The 27,481-nt window shown below is 43.4% G+C and overlaps 2 protein-coding genes across 2 annotated transcripts; one reads left to right on the top strand and one right to left on the bottom strand.

Annotated features, from left to right (window-relative positions):
- The first annotated feature begins 5,125 nt into the window (after positions 1-5,125).
- On the top strand, positions 5,126-6,070 carry LOC142471410 (olfactory receptor 1J4-like). The gene has a single exon (XM_075578216.1). The coding sequence runs from the start codon at positions 5,126-5,128 to the stop codon at positions 6,068-6,070; it is 945 nt and encodes a 314-aa protein (XP_075434331.1).
- A 5,610-nt stretch (positions 6,071-11,680) lies between these two features.
- LOC142471409 (olfactory receptor 5V1-like) lies at positions 11,681-13,033 on the bottom strand. Its single transcript, XM_075578215.1, has one exon. The coding sequence runs from the start codon at positions 13,031-13,033 to the stop codon at positions 12,092-12,094; it is 942 nt and encodes a 313-aa protein (XP_075434330.1). The 3' UTR covers positions 11,681-12,091.
- Between the last annotated feature and the right edge of the window lie 14,448 nt (positions 13,034-27,481).

The following is a 27,481-nucleotide window of genomic DNA, read 5'->3' as shown; positions in this document are numbered from 1 at the left end:
TCCTAAGCGTTTAACTTAACTATACTGTACCTGACATTCTCTCACTGGTCCATTCAGTTACTACCACTGGCCACACCACTAATTCTGCATAATGGTTACACCCTATTACAAGGAGCCATTAGCACAGGGATGACATGGCTGCGGGCCAGCATGGACTGTATGATCAAATGGAATGACTACATTGGAAGCGGAGTGTGTGTGAGACTTGCCTACAATCCTGCTACAGGGCAGATAATGAACCGTTCCAATCAGCAGAGAGCTTTATCTTAACCTAAACAACTGTATGCCTCTGATAAGGATCAACTTACAGATCCCTTAAAATGTAAAAAGATCTTGATGTGTTCTGTTTTTTTTTCTTTAATCAGAGGCACTATGTCACTTAATATATAATATGCATGGACAATAACAATAGGGCAATAGTTATTCTGTAACTAGTAGAGTTGTAAAAACCTGTACTCTTCTTGTGGGGAAAAGACTCAACTGAGCCCCAAATATTGCCTGACCTCACAATGCTGCACTTCTGAATACTGTACATTCAAAAGCCTAAAGGAAGGAACAGAAATAAGCAAAGGTTTGCTGATGCGTTGATTATTCTTTGTGTGGCTGTGAGGCAGCCGTGCACTTCCCTGGGACTGGGACAATTTGGGATTCTACTGGGACCTTCGTTGATTTCTCTACACAATCCCCGTTCCACATGGACTTCCCCGTCACAACCTACTGCGCAAAAATATAAATCCTGTACAGTAGATCCCTGAAGCTGCAGATTGTGGAATGCATGCCTTTTGCTCGGGAGTCTGTGCTATTTCTTTTCATACAGAATGCTGTTGAAGATAGTCAGCCACACTGCCACCTGAGCCCGTGTCTCCAGCTGCACAGCAATAGCAGTACTAAACTGGATCTGTGGTATGTTGAGTTCTTTCATTGTTGTGTTTCCCTTTGCAGGATGTACAGTACGGCTGCAGCTGGCGTTATTTGCCAATCTTCATTTAGTTTATGCAAGTTACATACAGATACAGCCACGAGTATCTGAACACTTGCCTGGGAAAAATCGGGGGAAATCCCCGAGTAATGCTGCAACATTTCTGCAGACAGAATAATGGCCCATCGGATTAACACAGCGGAGGGGTTCCTGGCAGTCTCAATCAGTTGGAGTGAGACTGCCAGGGACCCCCGCTGTGTTAATCCGATGGGCCATTAGTCTGTCTGCAGAAATGTCACAGAAATGTTGCAACATTACTGGGAGATTGCCCCAGATTTTCCCAGGCAAGTGTTCGGATACTCGTGGCTGCATCAGTAGCTTTAGCAAACAGGAATTCTGATAATATTGTAGTTGTCATGTCGGTACAGTATTCACAACCATCAGGGCTGCTGTTTCATATCACTCTAATAGTCAAGTAAAAAAACAGTATATAAATGGCAGACATAATTGGGACCTTCAGTAGGTGCATTTACCACCATGTGCCAAGACTGTTGCTAACAACTTTATCGAAGGCTAAAGGGTATACTCAGAGGTAGGACATGCTACATATAGAATATGTTTAATCTAGGAAAAGATACACGAAGTAGGACATCCTTTTGGATCATCTAAAAAGTTCTCTGCTCCCCTCTACATATTTCATTGTCCCTGCTCAGCTTCTGCACTCACCTCCTACTGCCCTTTCTCACCATAACCCTCAGTATACACCCAGAAATTCTCTCCCCGCCCTAAAGACAATCCTTAAAACTCACCTCTTACATGATGCATCCCAATAGCCTGGGCTCATGGCTGCTGTCCCACAGTCACTCCTACCATCCACTGTGGTCAAGCACTGCCATCTACTGCCCTTACCCACCATCAAGGCCAGGCACTGCCATCTACTGCACATATCCTTTCACCTGCGGTCTCTGTAACATACCACTTAGATTGTAAGCTCTCCAGGGGAAGGGATTTATTTTCCTAGTGTGTTGTCTGATATTGATGGTTGCACTTCTTGTGTAATCCCCGTACTGGATGTGTTGTGTCTCTTGAAAAGCGCTGAGAACACTGTGGGCGCTGTATAAATAAAGCCAAACATGCAGCATTTCAACATTGAAAGATATTGGTGCAAATGTAGGTGCTGTTATTCCAAGACTCCCGAAATTGTGACCCCACTGAAGGACCTTGGAGTGACCTTGGGACTGTCCAAAAGCTGTCTTCTAGAACTGGAAGGTGCCTTATGGCATAGCACTGTTTAGCTATATGGTCCCGTATCTGGTTCTTCAGTGTTTGAATGTAATGTTTATACTGTAGCTTGGGGGAAAATGTATTTCCTCTTAAATACAGTATAAACATGTTGATTTATATAAAAGGTCCCTAGTTGATCTAGATGGATCAACTAGGAACCTTTTGTGTCAGGCACTGCTGCAGGAGAGGCACGTGACCTCGAGTCTATACCGGTGGTCACATTCAGTGAGTATTTTCCACTATCATCATCATTGTCTCATTAATTGATTTCTTCTACTGTATTATTGGGGTAATATTGCCAACAGGACTGAGAACTGACTATCAACGTGTGCTGTGATTACGTATTATTGGATTGACATCACCAGCAAGATCTGCGCCATCACCTACAGTATGTACTCACATGCAATCTATGTACTCACATGCAACCTATGTACTCACATGCAACCTATGTACTCACATGCAACCTACTGTATGTACTCACATGCAACCTATGTACTCACATGCAACCTATGTACTCACATGCAACCTACTGTATGTACTCACATGCAACCTATGTACTCACATGCAACCTATGTACTCACATGCAACCTATGTACTCACATGCAACCTATGTACTCACATGCAACCTATGTACTCACATGCAATCTATGTACTCACATGCAACCTATGTACTCACATGCAATCTATGTACTCACATGCAACCTATGTACTCACATGCAATCTATGTACTCACATGCAATCTATGTACTCACATGCAATCTATGTACTCACATGCAACCTATGTACTCACATGCAATCTATGTACTCACATGCAACCTATGTACTCACATGCAATCTATGTACTCACATGCAATCTATGTACTCACATGCAACCTATGTACTCACATGCAATCTATGTACTCACATGCAACCTATGTACTCACATGCAATCTATGTACTCAAATGCAATCTATGACCATATTGCTCTGGTTTAAACGACTTTTGATATTGTATGAATGTCTGTGCTGTTAGTGGTTTTTGAGCACTAGTGAGGACTCTGTGGTCTCTTGTTCATCATGTTGATTTATACAGTGAAAGTTACAATAAATCTCCACACGGAAGAACCCACTTCCGAAGTTACGTATCCCTTCACTACAGAATCAATACATTTAGGATGGTTATTTCTTTTTTTTTAACCCTTAACAACACTATTCTTTCTTCTTCCTGTGGTAAGGTTGTATGTTTAGTTAGCCAGTAAAACACATCCGTTAAGGTTGGAGGAAAGGAGATTTCACCAGCAACAGAGGAAAGGGTTCTTTACAGTAAGGGCAGTTCCAGTGTGGGATTCATTACCCATGGAGACTGGGATGGCAGATACAATGGATTTGTTCAAAAAAAGGTTGGACATCTTTTTAGAAAGGGAAGGTATACAGGGAAATATCAAATAAGTAAACATGGGAAGGACGCTGATCCAGGGATTAATCCGATTGCCAATTCTTGGAGTAAGGAAGGAATTTATTTTTCCCCTTATGAGATATCATTGGATGATGTGACTCTGGGGTTTTTTGTTTGCTTTCCTCTGGATCAATAAGTAAGTATAGATATAAGATAAAGTATCTGTCGTCTAAATTTAGCATAGGTTGAACTTGATGGACGTACGTCTTTTTTCAACCTCATCTACTATGTTACTATGTTACATCTCCCATGAAGAACTATATACTTTAAATCAATGGCTTCCCTCCTGGGCGTGGCAGGGGCAATCTAGGACATTTGGTCGCAGCCGGCGTTCATCCGTCTCTCACCGGGACATTTCTCCGCCAGCCGCTTCACCGCCGAAGTAAGCCCCTAACTTTAGGCTAAAGGGTCATTTTAAACCCTAAAACTAACCCTACCCTTACCCTAAATCCCCCTCTTACCCTAAAACTCCTTTTCTTAAAACCTAACCCCCTTACCCACCCCTTACCTTAAACCTCTATCCTTCACCCCTTACAGTAACCGCTAAATGAAACCCCTTAAGATAACTAACATTGGCGAAGCAGCCGGCGACTGATTGCCCAGCGGCAGAGTGGCCGCGGTGAAGGGTCCCTCGGTCACCAAACGCTGGTACAGACTGGGGGTGTGGCAGAAGGTCCAATAGCAAAGGTGGGATTCCGTGTCAGGAGACATTACAATGAGGTGCGGAGTAACAGGTGAGACGGGAATACCCAGTTGAGTAAGGGAAGGGACAAATGTAGAGGGGCCGAGGGGTTGTAGGGAGGTAAGGCTGTTTCCCTTCACCAATAACCCAATTAAATCCATCCAAAGAAATCCCTTCTTCTAAATGGGATTTTTGGAGATCCTAACTCCTAAATCTTGATCATCTTGCTTTGTGCACGGATTATACTGTAGTATGGGGGTCGCAAAGGAAAATGATTTGTTTTGGTAGTGTAAAAATGTTGGAAATTACATTATACTTTAAGTCAGTGAACTAAATTGATGGAAAAAACTGTCTTTGTTATCTGTTACAATTCTTATAGATATTCCTAAGTGAGACTTAGGGATTTAGGGCCATATTTACTAAGCAGCCTTCTGCCAAAGTGTTCCTCCCGGTGATAGATGACACTTTTTTTTGCCCATTCTAGTCAATGGACTGTGAGGTCTATTCCATTCCCGTGAAGTGTATTATTCCAGAAGACTTCTTATTATATAGTGTTTGAGGTTTAATGTCGGTCAGTCACAGTGCACCTCCATCACTCTCTCTTTCTTCAAATGTTACAGCATGGAGCCGCAGTGTCCTTGAAGAGTCTATTCCACCATGTTGCAGCATGAAGCTGCAGTGTCCCTATAAGAGTCTACTCCACCATGTTGCAGCATGAAGCTGCAGTGTCCCTGTAAGAGTCCTCTCCACCATGTTACAGCATGGAGCTGCAGTGTTCGTTTAAGAGTGGACTCCACTACTGAGGAATGCAGGTGAAGAACCAGACAGCCGTTTCTGAATTCCTTCTGCTGGGATTCCAAGGTCTTCACAAGTTCCGTGGCTTCTTTTTCTTTCTGACCCTTGCGTTGTACATCCTAACACTATCTGGAAACCTGCTAATTGTTGTGCTGGTATCAACCAGCCACTACCTTCATGGTGCAATGTACTTTTTCCTTGGTCATCTCTCATTATCTGACATCTTGCTCACCACTAATATTGTCCCCAATATGTTACGTGTTATATTGACAGAGCGGGCTGCCATATCGTTTACTGGATGCTTAACCCAAATATATTTCGATGGGCTTTCAGCTGTAGCAGAATGTTACCTGCTTACTGTGATGTCTTATGATCGATACCTGGCCATCTGCCACCCATTGCATTATACCTCCATTATGGACCTCAGGCTCTGTTCTTACTTAGTGATATTATCATGGATATTAAGCTGTACGTCACAACTGATACCAGTTATTCTGATATCTAATTTAAGTTTCTGTGGTCCCAATATCATTGATCATTTCTTCTGTGATCTTGCTCCCTTTCTGGATCTTTCTTGTTCAGACACGTCAGTCCTGGAACTGGAGGTCTTCATGTCCTGCCTCCCTATACTCCTCTTTCCATTTGTGTTCATCATAGTAACGTATGTCTATATCTCCCTCACCATCCTCAGTATCTCTTCCAACACTGGCAGACAGAAAGCCTTCTCCACCTGCAGCTCCCACCTGGCCGTTGTGTCCGTATACTATGGGACATTGATGGCTCTGTATATGGCCCCATCCAAAGGACAATCATTGGTCGCACATAAGGTCCTCTCCCTTTTATATACTGTGGTGACCCCACTGTTTAACCCAATCGTATACAGTCTGAGGAATCGAGAGATCAGGGCTGCTCTGTGGAAATTTCTCAATAAAATAAGGCTAAAGACTCATTTTTAAAGTGAACTTGAAAAATAAGAGATCTGGGTTCACTCCAAGTTCAGGATTAATACTCCATTGTAAATAGCTGTTGCCTGATCATTTTGCCTGACTGACGTTTTATGAAAGTCCTACGTTGGAGAAGGTGCATTGACCAGATGAAGTTATTACCAGCCTTTGTCTACGTTACGGTTAGTTCACCTAATTAAGCTTTAGACTTTACTGTACAGCAGTATACACCCCCGAAGCAGCGGCTCAGAGAGAGTAAAGACCCTGACTGATAATGACACAGTGTTTGAAGAAGGGGAACCTGGTTCAGCTCCTTGTGACCTTGGACAAGTCACTTTATCTCCATGTGCCTCAGACTCAAAAACACATAGATTGTAAGCTCTGCGGGGCAGGGAGTGTGTCTGTAACGTTCCTGTGTGCTGTGTACCGTGTGCTGTACTGTCATTGTGAGACGCTGAGTCCCATTGGGAGAAAAGCGCTGTATGAAATAAAGTTATTATTAATATTGACTAATGTTTATACTGTAACTTCCTCTGCAAACTGGTTATCTTACAGCTCACTCAACTGGAACTGTCCTGATAAGTGTATCCATCTCGGTGAAGCTATATCCCTTGCCTATCCCTTGCCTGCTTTATTTTATCTCTTTGCTTCATTCAACATTGTTGAGCAGTCTCTTCTTCTAGGTCAGATTCTATACTCTTCTTATATCCGTAACAAAGAACTATCCTGGTTTTTGTCTAATTTATTTATTTACTATCAAAACGTGTTTCCAGGAAGTAATACAGTGAGAGTTACCTCTCGTTTTCAAGTATGTCCTGGGCACAGAGTTATGATGCCAAATAATACATGGGTACAATATATAGTTACATAAGTGAACAGGGTATACATTATATACAAGACATTGCATGCACAGTTAGAGAAGATGTATATTATAGGCGTATGTAACAGTTACAGACCAGATTAAAATGTGAGACAGCTTCAGTTATGAAAGAACTTAGACTGGTGGCGGCTGTGAGAGTCTCCGTTAGACTGTTCCAGTTTTGGGGTGCACGGTAAGAGAAGGAGGAGCGGCCGGAAACTTTGCTGAACCTTGGGACCATGAACAGTCTTTTGGAGTCTTCGTCCTCTCTCCACCTGTCCGTCGGGTGTATCTCAGGGCTCTTTTCTGGGACATCTCCTTTTCTCTCTCGCTACACATGATCATTATGTGACCTTATAAACTCATGCGACTTCTTCACAGATAATATTAAGGTACAGATGTAGCGAGAAAACAGGGTAACTGTGGTGCTCGGTAATTGTAACCAGTTCCATATGAAAAGAATATAAACATTATAGTTCCATAATATTGGTCCTGGCCTTTTTCCCTCTCTGGATACCGGAAGTGGGATTTCCTCTTGCTGTGCTTCATCTACATCTCTACCTTGCTACAGACATAGCGAGGCTCACTCTCTCCGGAGCCGCGGCCGAAAAAAGCGTAAGTCTGCGGCAGAGTTGACCGTGTCTGCTGTGGTTGCGCTGCAGGGATTCTACGCTCCTGGATCGGATCCAAAGCAGCACTAACACTCTGGCGTTGGGTCAGCGGTGTTTGTATGTCCACAGCTTACCCCTGTGCCGGGAACCTTAAGCTTCAGCAGCGTTGTATAGTGTCAGAATTGGACAGTGTTTTTCTTCCAAAAATTCCCTATAGAAATTGTCTATTGTTACAGTTTGCAGCGCAAACTGCTGGGAACATTGGCAACAAATGATCACAAACAGGAAAGTGTTACAACGATCTTGCACTGCTGGGGACGTGTGTTAAAACCTGCTATAGACATCACAATATTCTCTGAATATTAAAACGCATAAAAAATGGCGTAAAAAGCTGCGTTTAAAAAAAATGGAGTATTATCGATATATAATGAATTTATATATAGAAAAATTAATAAAAAAAAGTAAAACGCGTGTATGATATTGCATGGATTGTTCCTTCTAAGGTTAAATATGTGTCAAATATTCACCTTAGGCTGAGATTTTACCAAGAGCTGCAGGGCAGCAGCGCTATCCTGTGACGTCACCCTGCGCTGCCGCCGAGCGGCATCTCGTTTATACCGGGGAGACAGAGCAGCGGAGGCTTAGAGGCGTGGCCACGAGCGGTCCGCCCTCATTGGCAGACCCGCTCACGTGACGCGGCCGTCGCCAGAGGAAAAACAAATTCGGACGTCTCTTCCCCCGCCGTCCGCTTTGCAGTATGGCGCGCAGCGACCGTCGCCATCGGTATGAGCACTTCCATTGCGTTTCTGCGAGTTATTTTGGCGCCGCGGCGCGTTTTTCGGTATAATCCCAGCCTTAGTTTGCAAACCAGTTAATGGTTTCCTCGCTTTTGCTCTAAATTTATTTTGAAAAATGTGATCGTTTGGCTGAAAATTCATCAACACATTTGAATCCAGATCCTGAAATTAAAGCTTTTTTGAGGAGAGACAGAGAGAAAGGGAGAGGTAATTTTAATATATATTTTGCATATTTAAATAATTTTATTTCCCAGGAATCTCCGGTGTGTCCACGAGTTTCTCTCCATGGGCAGTATAAGTCACTCTTTTTTAGGAGTATATAAGAAAAGGGGGTCATCTACTAAATATGTTTACTTGTTTCCCCTCTCTCTCTACAAGTTTTGTAAGCGTCTAAAACATTTTCAGTCAGAGCAGAGATACACACACACCACAGCAGGCCGCCATTTTGGAGAGCGGGAGCGTGAGGAAAACTGCCCCTCCAATTAACTCACTTTGCCTGTTCTCCAACCGGCGGGCGTTTCCCAAGGCCAGGTTAACCCTCAATATAATCAGCACAGCCAAACAGGTAAAATAAACCGTTCAAATACATATCTAAAACAGAAAAGTACAACCGAAAATGATTATCACTTCTGGAAATGTTTTATTTAGTGTCATTTTCTAAATGAATTCATTTATCCGGCCATATACGCTCAGATAAATAAGGGCAAACAATGTAATGTTACTTAAAACAGGGCCGGGTTTGTGGTTATCCCTGCGTTAATGCCTAATTGAAGAAAAAAGAACTGCCGCATTTACTTTCAACGCTGGCCCTGATTAGATTCTTACATATCCAACATGTGACTCCATCCAAGAGAAGTGGTGTAACATACAGGTCTAATTCCCACCCCTTTTTGGGCAGAAGACCCTCACTGTTCCCCTCTCTTATCTAGAATTGGCGAAGGTGTCCAAAATCAAACCGCAAATTCTTTGTGGGGGTTTTGACCATCGTTTTATTCGCCAGTTGGATATTCGAAGGCAGCTTGGACAGTAAAAAATGCTTTGGGAAGCGCCGCCGTTTCCCCATCGCCCCCTTCCTGGCGAATGTCCTGAAATTCGCTCCACAAATGTTTATACGTTAAATTCGTTTGCGAAAGTTAAAAATATACGATGTGCTAATCCCCCTTCCACTTTCTCACTGTTGCTGTTCGCATTGTGATTGTGAGGGAAGATATGGTGTTAAGGAGAGAGGTGACCGGGGCATGGCAGGTCCTGCTGGGGCCTGATGGATCCTGCTGGGGCCCGACGGGTCCTGCTGGGGCCTGACGGTACTTGCTGTGGCCTCACGGGTCCTGCTGGGGCCTGACGGATCCTGCTGGGGCCTCTCCTGCGACACTGAGGAGGGATTAGGCTCAGTTTGCAGCGCAGGTAGAACAGAAAGAGCAGCAGGACATCGCCCAGTTGTGTTTCCTGCTAGCAGCTGTGTGAGTCGCAGTAGTAGTGTGGCTGCACTCCCTGCAGTTGATTACAATTGCGTGCCTCCGGAACCTTCTCCTCCTGCTGCTGTTTAGCCTGTGTCAGAGGAACAGGCTGTGTCTTAGCTGAGCTTGGGGGAGGTAATAATTCTGTCTCCTGTGGTAGAGGAAGCCAGTAGGACCGATGATTTGGAGGTTATTGCCGGTTGGTTCTGTCAGGGCCACCTTTGTTAGCAGCTATTTCCTCTGTGTGATTCTGGCAGCGTAGTGACAGAGACTGTTGATGCTTCCTGCTCCCAAGCCCATCTGGTGTTTGAAGGTGTGTGAGCAGGAGATGCATCAGAGCGGGTCAGACTTGTGTCATGGTTACTGGAGCAGTGTCCAGGCCTAGCCTGTCATGGTTTTTCATTACAGTTTTGGGATTGGTGTCCCTGGATCTGGTTTCAGCTGCACCCCCTGAGTCGGCTACGCCCAGCACCTCTACTGCTGCTCTTTCTTCTTTAGCTGGGGCTGTGGGGGTTCATGAGGAGCACTACAGGCAGGAAGGTATGGTACAGAGAAACAGAGAGTTCTTCCAGCCAAGAGGAGGTCATGACTGCTGTAAGCTCGCCTGGGTCAGCAGGTACATCAGTCAAGGTTGAAAAGAGCGATGGTAACATTGGTGCATTATGGAGGTGCATTATGGAGGTGAGTTGGAGTAACGCGGACGTGCATCTCAAAGTCGCCATGGTGGTAGCCCACAGGTTGGCATTTGGGGTATTCCAGCCCCCTAGCTCACAGGAATCACAGGGACACAGTCATCCACCCAGAGGACCCACCTCCTTGTTATGGGAATTCTTTCAATTGCCCCACCATGGTTCGGTGTGCAACTTTGCGGTGGTAAACTGCGTCTTTTGTAGTGCAGCAGTATATCGGGGAATGAGTGGATCTCCCCTGTAGACAATTAGTCAGCAGCAGTAGGGTATATGCAGATTAATCACCATGGCCTCTTGCAGAAACAGCATCAGCGAACCTCTGTGTCCTCATGTATCTCTAGACATGATGATAATACACTGGGTCATTGTAGAAGAGCCACCAATACCCCCTTGATGCAGGTGAACACCCTTCTCCTCAACAGCACACCAGGCCAAGAAGGGCTCCACAGTCTGCCCCTTCTGTGAGAAGTATCTCTGTTGCTTCTCCTATGGTGTAAAAAGGAAAACAAACATTCAATCCATATTAAAAATGTGAAATCTCCCACTCCAAAGTGTTACACTCACAAGATGGCATCTTTGTATAAGGATAGATAGCTAAGTATGGTGGATACTGATGAAGCCCAGGTGAAAAGCGCATGGTGCCACCGAGAGTCAGACCAAAGTATTGCGAGATGAAAGGATCAGAGTCACAGGATGTGGAAGTAATACCAATACGGTACCTCAGCGGTGAGACTGCTTAGAGTCTCTCTGTTTTCTCTCTAGCTGATTCCTATTGTTACATTGGCAGTCCATCGTGCAAATGTTTTACTCCTCTTCATGGTATCAGAAACTCTATTGTACTATTTGCCCTGTTCTCTTCCTTCTGAGTTTCACTGGAGGTCGCAGAACGGAGGAGACTGAGGAGGAGGCGAAGGAGATATCCAGGAGTCTGTCATATCCCCTATACGTGCCTATATAACCTTATACATAGATACCACCTTGTGAGTGTAACACTTTGTAGTGAGGGATCTCACATTTTGTTCCAGGGGGATTGCACTATGTTTTGTTTTCTTTTGGCAAGGGAAAAATATCCAGGCACACGGTCTTCTCATCCAGGCCTTCACCTTGACCAAGACTGTGTGGCAGTCGAAACGTTGGTCGTTTTCTTTGCTGAATAAACCACTGGATGAGAAGACCGTGTGCCTGGATATTTTTCCCTTTCCATGTGAACTTATTGGGGTTTTGCAGGACTTTCCATTATCTCCGTGAGCACTGGCTATTGATTCATTTTATAAACAGATGAGACGTGTGCCAGTAATCCGCCTGGAATGACTTTGACTTGTTTTCTTTGGGCATCATAGGTTTCTTCTTCTTCTCTTCTAGATGTTACGTTGGTGGCGGGTGGCCTCCATAGTCAACTATGGCTTCATAAAGTGTTCCTTTTAAACCAATATGGCAACCTTTGAGATTATGATCCATATTTACTAAGCAGTCACAAGTAATTAGACACCTTCCAGCATTGGACAACACGTTAGAGCCCATGGACTTTATTGGGCTATACGTTGTCTTCCAATGATGGAAGGTGTATTGTCAGAAAACTGTTTAGTAAGTGTGACCTTACGGATCTCCCTGAGTTTAGACTCATTGGTGCATTGCTAGTACTTTTCTATTAGTTAGCTTCAAAGCTTCTTTGATCTCCTTGTTTCTCAGACTATATATGATGGGATTGATGAACGGGGTCAGAGCCACAAAGGCCAGAGATTTAAATTGGTTTTCATTAAGCGAGTTTCCTCCTGTTGGCAATATATATATAGCAATCAGCGTCCCATAATATGTGCAGACGATGGCCAGGTGGGAGCTGCAAGTGGAGAAAGCTTTCTTCTTTCCACCAGTAGAGGAGATTTTGAGGATGGAGATGAAGATACAGACGTATGAGACCGTGACCAGCACAAATGGAAGAAATATGACAAAGATGTTAAACACAAAGTCGACCCAGATCAGTATGAAAGAGTCTGAAGAGGAAAGTGCTAGGAGGGGAGCGAAATCGCAGAAGAAATGGTCAATGACATTGAAGGTACAGAACTGAAGCTGATATATCAGAATAGCTTCACATAGAACTAGAATGGAACCAATTGTCCAAGAGCCGATAACCAGTTGGAAACTAAGATTGATGTTCATAATAGAGGAATAACGCAAAGGGTTACAGATGGCCAGATATCGGTCAAAAGACATCACTGTGAGAAGGCAGCATTGTGCAAATGATGAGAAGATAGTGAAGAACAATTGTGACATGCAGCCAAATATAGACAAGTTGCCTCCATCCATTAATATGACATGTAGCATAATGGGTAAAATACTGGTGCTGAGCAAGAGGTCCGCCAAGGCCAAATGTTTTAGAAAGAAGTACATGGGCCGATTGAGATGGTCATTGGTTGACACCAACAGGATGATCAAGAGGTTTCCAATTAATATCACCATGTAGCTCAGGAGGAACAGACAAAAGAGGAGAGTCTTGATTCTATGAATGTTCTGGAATCCAAGAAGTATGATCTTAGTCACCATGGTCTGGTTGTCCTCACACATTCTCAAAGAACATACTTTGAAGCAGCGTCTTCCAACCTGCCACAGAGTGAAAGAAGTTATCAAGGGGGGTCAGACAGAGTGAATATGTTGTTAACACAAGGCAACGTTTATTTGCTCCACAGTCTCTAATACCTAAGTGCACAATAAATGCTACTTACAGTACTGTAGCTTGTTATACAAAGATAATTAGTGATACCCTCAACCAATTACTGGTGTTGATATGCAAATCTTTCACACAAGTTTGTGAAACTGGGGAATTTTAGTATTCTGTTGCTTACAAACAATTTTTGTCAAATTGTTAACATTTTGCAACAGTTTCCCAAGCTTTACCAACTCAATATGCGTGGTAAATTCTGCTGAGAAAGATGCCGTCTTAACTTGACACTCTTTACTGCAAATGCTGTACCATACATCGGCCATAGACACACAGAAATACTCCTTTAGCCTAATTGTGTGATGTCTATGGAATGGATGGGATTTGTAGTTCAACCTCCCTTGATTCTTTTGATGTTCTCTTTAAAAAATAATAATAATAAAAAAATAATATGAATAATAATTAAAACAAGGTGGGGGGAGTTGAAACTAATATGTATTTTTGTTAAGGAGTTTGTCACAGCAGTGTGCCGGTATAAGGATACTTTATATAATGGCGCCCGTATTGGGGCTGGTTGGAATAAGTATGCGACACTTGGAATGGGTAGCATTGGAAGTTTAGAGCCACGGCAATGCTGTTGGGGGCTCTATACTACAGTCAGGCTGCTTGGCACGTGGTAAAGAAGAGTTGGTAAAACTTAAAGATAAAATATAAATAAAGCTGTGACCTTGTTAATCCCCCATACTCAATGTGTCGGTCGTTATTTGCGGGGGTGGGTTACAGGTATGCTCCTAACATGCCATGTGATGTCTATATATGGGGATTGTAATCTACTGGGTTGTCCAAGTCCAACTGTTTGCAGTTAGCTAATGTTTGTAATTGCCATGCTGAGCATTAATTACTGTATTTCCAATGGGACTGTCCACCTCTAATCATATCTCTAACATCAAGATAAAGACTAAGGGAACGGTGTCGCTAAGCTCACTGTCTCACGGCAACTACAGTGAAAGTCTGCGGGGTACAAGACAGTCTACAGAGGTTGCACTGCGGGGGCCCATCGTTCCGAAAGCTGGTGGCTCCATGCTGCTGCACCCACCCTGGTCACGTAACCATGAGTGGCCATGGCACCCTAGACCATTAGGTTAACTAGATCTGTGGGGAATTGTATGGAGCGCAGGTGATGACGAAGACGATACAGTTCTAGCCTCGGCAATCAACATGCGGCTGAGGATGATTACCGAGTGTAATGACTTTACACAGTCACAGTGAGGAGTACCTCCACCCTGCTGAGCCCCTGCTCCTGGCACTGCCCAGTATACCCATAAACAGTGGGAATAATAGGACATGAACTATTGTGAAGCCAAGAACTGCCAAAAGCTGCTCAGCATTAGCATACCTTTCCTCATTCATTTCAATGAGAGTAAAGGCGTGATAAAATGTAGCACCATTTAGTGAACCTGGGCCTAAGTGAGCAAGGGTACTCTGGCAGGCCAGCATGGCATGCCTATTTTTGATCATGCGCGTGTACATTTGGCATAAATCTAGGAATCCCCAGCACATATAGGTTGGGGTTACGATGCTAGGGGGGCTTAAATGAATCGTTTAAGTCAGACGAGGGGGTAGGGAGCTTGGGGAGGGGGTGTAGAGGAAGGAGAAGAAGTTCTTTCCCTCTTGATGCAGGACAGCACAAAGTTCCTGCCCTAACACCCCTTTTTTCTGTGTTATTTATGTTTTTATTTGCATTGAATTAAACGACAAAAAAATATATATATATATATCTTTTGTTTGTCGTTTATATATATATGTATATATATATATATATATATATATATATATATATATATATATATATATATATATATATATATACAGTGTTCGACAAACCTATACATTTGCTCGCCCCGGGCGAGTGGATTTAACCCCCGGGCGAGTAAATATTGGCCCAAGCAGCACACGTTTGGTACTAGGTGGCGAGTAGATTTTTTTGTGTGGCGAGTAGATTTTTTGGTGATTTGTCAACCACTGTGTATATATATATATATATATATATATATATATATATATATATATATATATATATATATATATATATGTGTGTGTATACATTACCAATGTGGCAAAGAGGCTAGTGCTATGTTTAATACATAAGTTTGGTTACCTTTCATCTGAGTGCTGTCGCCTCTTTGCCACATTGGTAATGTATACCTTTATTACTTGTATGGGACGTGCACCAGTCTACTGCTAAATTTGTACTGCAGTTCTAGTGATTGTTTACCATATATATATTTATATATATATACTGTAGAGGCCCCTTTTATTCTCCTACATCCCCGAAAAAATTTGCGGGGGAAACAGCCGCAGGAGGCTAAAGGCGCCCGCCACTGTATATATAGGTGTCTGTACCGTGTTAGCCGAACGAAATAATCAAAAAACTAATAGACGATACGTGGCTAACGAATTGTTTTTATTTGTGCGCGCTTCGAGAACATTTCTCTGACTCTGGCCATAAGATGAACGATCTGAAGGTGGCCATACTCAAAGGTAATCTTAGAACACCGAAAGAGAGGCGTTACATGAATACAAATGTATGCAACTGTTCGGGACACTTAGCGGTGGCTTAAACCACGACCACAGCTTCTAGAGTCAGTACTTACACAAGAGAACTCTCTTTCCATGAGTGCTAAAGGCCATGTCTATACATACTGCGCTAGATGAATGCACACACAGCTGTCTCTTACACATGCATATGTATAATGTAATTCTATCCCTATATACCAATAGGGACCACATAATATCTACACACATTAATAGTAGTGCAACACTCTCTTACATATCTTTTTTTTTTTTTTTTTTTTTTTTAGCATGTTCTTGTATAGCGCTGCTAATTGTACGCAGCGCTTAACAGAGACATTTTGCAGGCACAGGTCCCTGCCCTGTAGAGCTTACAATCTATGTTTTTATCTACACCTACCCATACCTTTGGTGTACACTCCCACTCCACACACCTTTGTAAGGCGCTGTATACCCTGTGGGCACTTTATACATTTATACACACATACATACGTGCACACATATACACACACAGACACACATACTCTTACATCACTAACATTCAGGGACCATTTAACACCTTAAGTCCTAAATCGCATACTGCACAAGGGGGGAGGGATAGGCTTCAATCACAGATACATAACAGGATGCACTGTTTTTATGTAAAACCCTTGCTTGCTTTATTCAATGTAACATCGCCGGAAGAAGAGCTCAGTGTATCTCTAAAGCTCGCACAAATAAAAGCATTTAGTAAGACACAGAACAGCATTGTCTATCCGTTTTTGACTTTTTTTATATATATATATATATATACACTAAATGTGTCAAAACATAAATATGTGGTGGTATCAGAAAGTGGGAGTTTATTGGTTTGGTCACAGCTGGCACTTGGGGTGGTGGTCCCTTGGCATGTTGGAAGGATTGGCATGTTTTCCATTTGGAAACAAGGTGGGGACGGTGTCGCTGAGCGGTGCTGGGGCGGTCAGTCTGGTGCTGGGGCGGTCAGTTTGGTCATATGGGGACTTTTGCTGTTTTAGTTCAAGAGGCTAAATGCTGATCTACAAATACGTGACCCGTGTGCCCTCACCCTTTCCCCATTCCGTTTACTAGCCCACCCAAATAAACACAGACTTCGTGGTTGGGTACGTAATGGCCGCAGCCTTTTACAAAACATAAACCAACACTCCTGGATCTGCTCAGCACGTATCCTCACCCAATTACCCTGATTCTGCCCACCCATTGACCACTTGTGGTTCGTAACACCTGGGGTCCCTCGTTGGGTTGCACCCCTTACACCCACCACCCTTGGCCATGACCCAGAACCACATTCCTTTGGCCCCTCCCATTTCTCACCATTGACCACTTGGACAAAACTGACCAGTCCGCACCCCTCCGGCTGTGACAAACAGAATACCATCCCCTTCACCACCTTATCCTCTTTTAATCTCTTTTAGTTGTATAAAATATAACATGTAAAAAATCAAACATCACAATAAACATAAAATATAACATTTTAACTTAATCATAATACCCCAAAAAGGGGGGGTGGGCGGTACCTTTTTGGGAAGGTAGTCTGAGGGGGAGAGAGGTAAGTCACAGCCCAATAAATAACCTCGCCCTCCCCACAGTGAGTCCCTGCGTGGTCACTCAAGAGAACGGCCATGCTCCCTTCCTCTATATGGGTCAGGGCTTGCTTTATGATAGGCCATATACCGCAGTGTCCTGAGCCATTGGCATGTCACAAATGCCAGCCACATCTGTCCTGTAATACGTATCACAAAGTACACACAGTAACACAGCGCTCACCGTAGACACACAACAATAAATACCCGGTGCACAGGGGAAAAGAAAGTAACTACACAAACACACAAAATGGGGATCACAGAGGGTCACCACAGCCGCCTGAAAATTGCACTCAAAGTATGTCACCCCAATGGCATCAGTATGGCCAATATGAAAGCGTGGATAGCCTAACCCTACAGATAGGGTGGACCTCTAAATGGTCACACATGAGAACAATCAAAAAAAAATAATAATAAATGTTTACAGTAATGTAACATAACAATATTAAAAAACGACGAAACACTAGAGTACATAATTCATTAATTCATTAAAATCCCCATGCGCTGGGCGGAGGCAGATATGAGAGATGTATGTATCGCAATGACAGTGTCACTCACATATAACAATATAACAGCTCAGATGCACACACATGTAGCCAACAGCGCCCTGCAGCACTAGAGACAGTCGTACCATGTCAGTGCGGTGGGTTGGAGGGGAAGTGTACAAGGAGTAGGTACTGTACACAGAGCCTGAGTATCACTCTGTGCTGTATACTGGCTGTAAAAGGAACTGTACGACCTGTTTCCCAGTCACAATGTCTGTTCTACGTGGTTCCTTTTACGGCCAGTATACAGCACAGAGTTTTACTCCGGCTCTGTGTACCTATTCCTTGTACACACACAGACACACTGATACACACACAGACACACTGATACACACACAGACACGCTGATACACACACAGACACACTGATACACACACAGACACACTGATACACACACAGACACGCTGATACACACACAGACACACTGATACACACACAGACACACTGATACACACACAGACACACTTTCCCTCCAACCCCCAGCGCTGACATGGTACAACTGTCTCTATTGCTGCATATATCTCATTCTAATCTGTTTTGTTTAGTCTTTTTTTGGTGCCTGAGGCACAGGGAGATAAAGTGACTCGCCCAAGGTCACAAGGAGCCGACACCGGGAATTGAACCAGGCTCCCCTGCTCCATATACAGACACACTGATACACACACAGACACACTGATACACAAAGGCACATTGATACACACACAAACACAATGATACACACACAGACACACTGATACACACAAAGGCACATTGATACACACACAAACACAATGATACACACAGACACACTGATACTTATACAGACACACTAATACACACACAGACACACTGATACACATGCAAGAACAACGATACACATACAGACACACTGATACACAGACTCACTGATACACTCAGACACACTTATACAAATACATTGATACACACACAGACAAACTGATACACATGCTGATACACTGATACACACACAGGCACATTGATACACACAGGCACATTGATACACACAGGCACACTGTTACATACACACTCACAGACACACTGATACACATAAGGTACATTGATATGCACACAGACACACTGACATACACAGACACAATGATACATACTCAGACACACTAATACACACATGGACACACTGACACACATACAGACACACTGACACACATACAGACACACTGACACACATACAGACAGGCACACTGACATACACACATATACACTGATACATATAGTGATACAAACAGGAAAACACTGATACACACACACAGACAAACTGATACACACACAGACAAACTGATACACACACAGACAAACTGATACACACACGGACAAACTAATACACACACAGACAAACTGATACACACACAGACACATTGATACACATACAGACACACAGACACACTGTTGCATGTGCAGACACATTGATACACAGACACAATGATACATGCACAGACACACTGATACACACACACATATACATTCATACACGCACAGACACACTGATACACACACACACATATACATTCATACACAAAGAGACACACTGATACACACACAAACACACTGATACACACCCAGACACATGAATACACACACAGACACACTGATACACATGCAAGCACAACTATACAAATACAGACACGCTGATACACATACAAATACACTGATACACACACACAGACAAAAAGATACACACAGAGACACATTGATACACACACACAGACATACTGATACACACACAAACACACTGATACACACCCAGACACATGAATACACACACAGACACACTGATACACATGCAAGCACAACTATACAAATACAGACACGCTGATACACATACAAATACACTGATACACACACACAGACAAAAAGATACACACAGAGACACATTGATATACACACAGACATACTGATACACACACAAGCACATTGATACACACACAGAGACACATTGATACACACACAGACATACTGATACACACACAAGCACATTGATACACACAGACACACTGATACACACACAGACATACTGATACACACACAAGCACATTGATACACACACAGAGACACATTGATACACACACAGACATACTGATACACACACAAGAACATTTATACACACAGACACACTGATACACACACAGACATACTGATACACACACAAGCACATTGATACACACACAGAGACACACTGATACACACACAGACATACTGATACACACACAAGCACATTGATACACACACAGAGACACATTGATACACACACAGACATACTGATACACACACAAGCACATTGATACACACACAGAGATACACTGATACACACACAGACATACTGATACACACACAAGCACATTGATACACACACAGAGACACATTGATACACACACAGACATACTGATACACACACAAGCACATTGATACACACACACAGACACACTGATACACACACAGACATACTGATACACACACAAGCACATTGATACACACACAGAGACACATTGATACACACACAGACATACTGATACACACACAAGCACATTGATACACACACAGAGACACATTGATAGACACACACAGACATACTGATACACACAGACACACTGATACACACACACAGACATACTGATACACACACAAGCACATTGATACACACACAGAGACACATTGATACACACACAGACATACTGATACACACACAAGCACATTGATACACACACAGAGACACATTGATACACACACACAGACATACTGATACACACAGACACACTGATACACACACAGACATACTGATACACACACAAGCACATTGATACACACACAGAGACACATTGATACACACACACAGACATACTGATACACACAGACACACTGATACACACACAGACATACTGATACACACACAAGCACATTGATACACACACAGAGACACATTGATACACACAGACACACTGATACACACACAAGCACATTGATACACAGACACACTGATACACACACAGACATACTGATACATACTGTCGCGGCCGAGTTTATTCTAACATTTACCTGGTCTCGGCCGCGACAGATACCGGACGCGCGCCGGGGTGTCCCGTGCACGCGCCGTAGCCTCGGAGGATCCGTCCTCCGATCAGGGCTTCCCCCTCCCCTCTCCGGGTCCGCCAGGTCCCCTGGAGCCCCCCACCACCATCCCCCACTATTGAACAACCCAGGGCTCCCTCGGGGAGCCATGGGCACGCGCGCCATGCGCGCACGCTCCCGATGAAGCATGACCGCGCATCGGAGACGCACGGCAAGCCGAGGGAAAAAGCAAGGAAACCGGGAAACCCCCGGCCGCATGAGAATAAAGTGTGTCGCCTCTGTACACACTCATAGACACTCTGATACACATAAGGCACATTGATATGCACACACACACACTAATGCACGCACAGACACACTGATACACACACAGACACACTGATACACACACAGATACACTGATACACACACAGACACACTGATACACACACAGACACACTGATACACACACAGACACACTGATACACACACAAATACACTGATGCACACACAGACACACTGATACACACACAGACACACTGATACACACACAGACACACTGATACACATACAAATACACTGATGCACACACAGACACACTGATACACACACAGACACACTGATACACACACAGACACACTGATACACACACAGACACACTGATACACACACAGACACACTGATACACACACAGACACGCTGATGCACACACAGACACACTGATACACACACAAATACACTGATGCACACACAGACACACTGATACACACACAGACACACTGATACACACACAGACACACTGATACACATACAAATACACTGATGCACACACAGACACACTGATACACACACAGACACACTGATACACACACAGACACACTGATACACACACAAGCACATTGATACACACACAGACACACTGATACACACACAGACACACTGATACACACACAGACACACTGATACACACACAGACACACTGATACACACACAGACACACTGATACACACACAGACACACTGATACACACACAGACACACTGATACACACACAAGCACATTGATACACACACAGACACACTGATACACACACAGACACACTGATACACACACAGACACACTGATACACACACAGACACACTGATACACACACAGACACACTGATACACACACAGACACACTGATACACACACAGACACACTGATACACACACAGACACACTGATACACACACAGACACACTGATACACACACAGACACACTGATACACACACAGACACACTGATACACACACAGACACACTGATACACACACAGACACACTGATACACACACAGACACACTGATACACACACAGACACACTGATACACACACAGACACACTGATACACACACAGACACACTGATACACACACAGACACACTGATACACACACAGACACACTGATACACACACAAATACACTGATGCACACACAGACACACTGATACACACACATACACACTGATACACACACAGACAAACTGATACACACACAGACACACTGATACACACACAGACATACTAATGCACGCACAGACACACTGATACACACACAGACACACTGATACACACACAGACACACTGATACACACACAGACACACTGATACACACACAGACACACTGATACACACACAGACACACTGATACACACACAGACACACTGATACACACACAGACACACTGATACACATACAAATACACTGATGCACACACAGACACACTGATACACATACAGACACACTGATACACACACAGACACACTGATACACACACAGACACACTGATACACATACAAATACACTGATGCACACACAGACACACTGATACACACACAGGCACACTGATACACATAAGGCACATTGATATGCACACACACACACTAATGCACGCACAGACACACTGATACACACACAGACACACTGATACACACACAGACACACTGATACACACACAGACACACTGATACACACACAGGCACACTGATACACACACAGACACACTGATACACACACAGACACACTGATACACACACAGACATACTGATACACACACAGACACACTGATGCACACACAGACACACTGATACACATACAGACACACTGATGCACACACAGGCACATTGATACACACACTGATACACAGACACACTGACAAAAAGATACACACACAGACACATTGATACACACACAGACATACTGATAAACAAACAGATACACTGATACACACAGGCACATTGATACACACAGACACACTGATACATACACACTCACAGACACACTGATACACATAAGGCACATTGATATGCACACAGACACACTTATACACATACCAGTAAGGCACATTGATATGCACACAGACACACTGATGCACACACAGACACACTGATACACACACAGACACACTGATACACACAGACACACTGATACACACACAGGCACACTGATACACACACAGACACACTGATACACATACAAATACACTGAATCACACTCAGGCACATTGATACACACACTGATACACAGACACACTGGCAAAAAGATACACACACAGACACACAGATACACACACAGACACATTGATACACACACAGACATACTGATAAACATACAGATACACTGATACACACACAGGCACATTGATACACACAGACACACTGATACCTACACACTCACAGACAAACTGATACACATAAGGCACATTGATATGCACACAGACACACTGATACACATAAGGCACATTGATATGCACACAGACACACTAATGCACGCACGGACACACAGACACACTGATACACACACAGACACACTGATACACACACAAGCACATTGATACACACAGACACATTGATACACACACAGACACGCTGATACACACACAGACACACTGATACACACACAAGCACATTGATACACACAGACACATTGATACACACACAGACACGCTGATACACACACAGACACACTGATACACACACAAGCACATTGATACACACAGACACATTGATACACACACAGACATACTGATACACACACAAGCACATTGATACACACACAGACACACTGATACACACACAGACACGCTGATACACACACAGACACACTGATACACACACAAGCACATTGATACACACAGACATATTGATACACACACAGACATACTGATACACACACAAGCACATTGATACACACACAGACACACTGATACACACACAGACACACTGATACACACACAGACACACTGATACACACACAAGCACATTGATACACACACAGACACACTGATACACACACAGACACACTGATACACACACAGACACACTGATACACACACAAGCACATTGATACACACACAGACATACTGATACACACACAAACACACTGATACACACACAGACACACTGATACACACACAGACACACTGATACACACACAAGCACATTGATACACACACAGACACACTGATACACACACAGACACACTGATACACACACAGACACACTGATACACACACAAGCACATTGATACACACACAGACACACTGATACACACACAGACACACTGATACACACACAAGCACATTGATACACACACAGACATACTGATACACACACAGACACACTGATACACACACAGAGACACATTGATACACACAGACATACTGATACACACACAGAGACACATTGATACACACACAGAGACACATTGATACACACACAGACATACTGATACACACACAGAGACACATTGATACACACAGACACACTGATACACACACAGAGACACATTGATACACACACAGACATACTGATACACACACAAGCACATTGATACACACAGACACACTGATACACACACAGAGACACATTGATACACACACAGACATACTGATACACACACAGACACACTGATACACACACAGACACACTGATACACACACAGACACACTGATACACACAGACACACTGATACACATACAAGCACATTGATACACACACAGACACACTGATACACACACAGACACACTGATACACACACAGACACACTGATACACACACAAGCACATTGATACACACACAGACACACTGATACACACACAGACACACTGATACACACACAGACACACTGATACACACACAAGCACATTGATACACACACAGACATACTGATACACACACAGACACACTGATACACACACAAGCACATTGATACACACACAGACACACTGATACACACACAGACACACTGATACACACACAGACACACTGATACACACACAAGCACATTGATACACACACAGACACACTGATACACACACAGACACACTGATACACACACAGACACACTGATACACACACAAGCACATTGATACACACACAGACATACTGATACACACACAGACACACTGATACACACACAGACACACTGATACACACACAGACACACTGATACACACACAAGCACATTGATACACACACAGACACACTGATACACACACAGACACACTGATACACACACAGACACACTGATACACACACAAGCACATTGATACACACACAGACATACTGATACACACACAAACACACTGATACACACACAGACACACTGATACACACACAGACACACTGATACACACACAAGCACATTGATACACACACAGACACACTGATACACACACAGACACACTGATACACACACAGACACACTGATACACACACAAGCACATTGATACACACACAGACACACTGATACACACACAGACACACTGATACACACACAAGCACATTGATACACACACAGACATACTGATACACACACAGACACACTGATACACACACAGAGACACATTGATACACACAGACATACTGATACACACACAGAGACACATTGATACACACACAGAGACACATTGATACACACACAGAGACACATTGATACACACACAGACATACTGATACACACACAGAGACACATTGATACACACAGACACACTGATACACACACAGAGACACATTGATACACACACAGACATACTGATACACACACAAGCACATTGATACACACAGACACACTGATACACACACAGAGACACATTGATACACACACAGACATACTGATACACACACAGACACACTGATACACACACAGACACACTGATACACACACAGACACACTGATACACACAGACACACTGATACACATACAAGCACATTGATACACACACAGACACACTGATACACACACAGACACACTGATACACACACAGACACACTGATACACACACAAGCACATTGATACACACACAGACACACTGATACACACACAGACACACTGATACACACACAGACACACTGATACACACACAAGCACATTGATACACACACAGACATACTGATACACACACAGACACACTGATACACACACAAGCACATTGATACACACACAGACACACTGATACACACACAGACACACTGATACACACACAGACACACTGATACACACACAAGCACATTGATACACACACAGACACACTGATACACACACAGACACACTGATACACACACAGACACACTGATACACACACAGACACACTGATACACACACAAGCACATTGATACACACACAGACACACTGATACACACACAGACACACTGATACACACACAGACACACTGATACACACACAAGCACATTGATACACACACAGACATACTGATACACACACAGACACACTGATACACACACAGACACACTGATACACACACAGACACACTGATACACACACAAGCACATTGATACACACACAGACACACTGATACACACACAGACACACTGATACACACACAGACACACTGATCCACACACAAGCACATTGATACACACACAGACACACTGATACACACACAGACACACTGATACACACACAAGCACATTGATACACACACAGACATACTGATACACACACAGACACACTGATACACACACAGAGACACATTGATACACACAGACATACTGATACACACACAGAGACACATTGATACACACACAGAGACACATTGATACACACACAGACATACTGATACACACACAGAGACACATTGATACACACAGACACACTGATACACACACAGAGACACATTGATACACACACAGACATACTGATACACACACAAGCACATTGATACACACAGACACACTGATACACACACAGAGACACATTGATACACACACAGACATACTGATACACACACAGACACACTGATACACACACAGACACACTGATACACACACAGACACACTGATACACACACAGACACACTGATACACATACAAGCACATTGATACACACACAGACACACTGATACACACACAGACACACTGATAAACACACAGACACACTGATACACACACAAGCACATTGATACACACACAGACACACTGATACACACACAGACACACTGATACACACACAGACACACTGATACACACACAAGCACATTGATACACACACAGACATACTGATACACACACAGACACACTGAT

The sequence above is a fragment of the Ascaphus truei genome, chromosome 20, assembly GCF_040206685.1.
Source record: "Ascaphus truei isolate aAscTru1 chromosome 20, aAscTru1.hap1, whole genome shotgun sequence".
NCBI lineage: Eukaryota > Metazoa > Chordata > Amphibia > Anura > Ascaphidae > Ascaphus > Ascaphus truei.
This window is presented reverse-complemented; position numbering and strand designations above follow the sequence as displayed.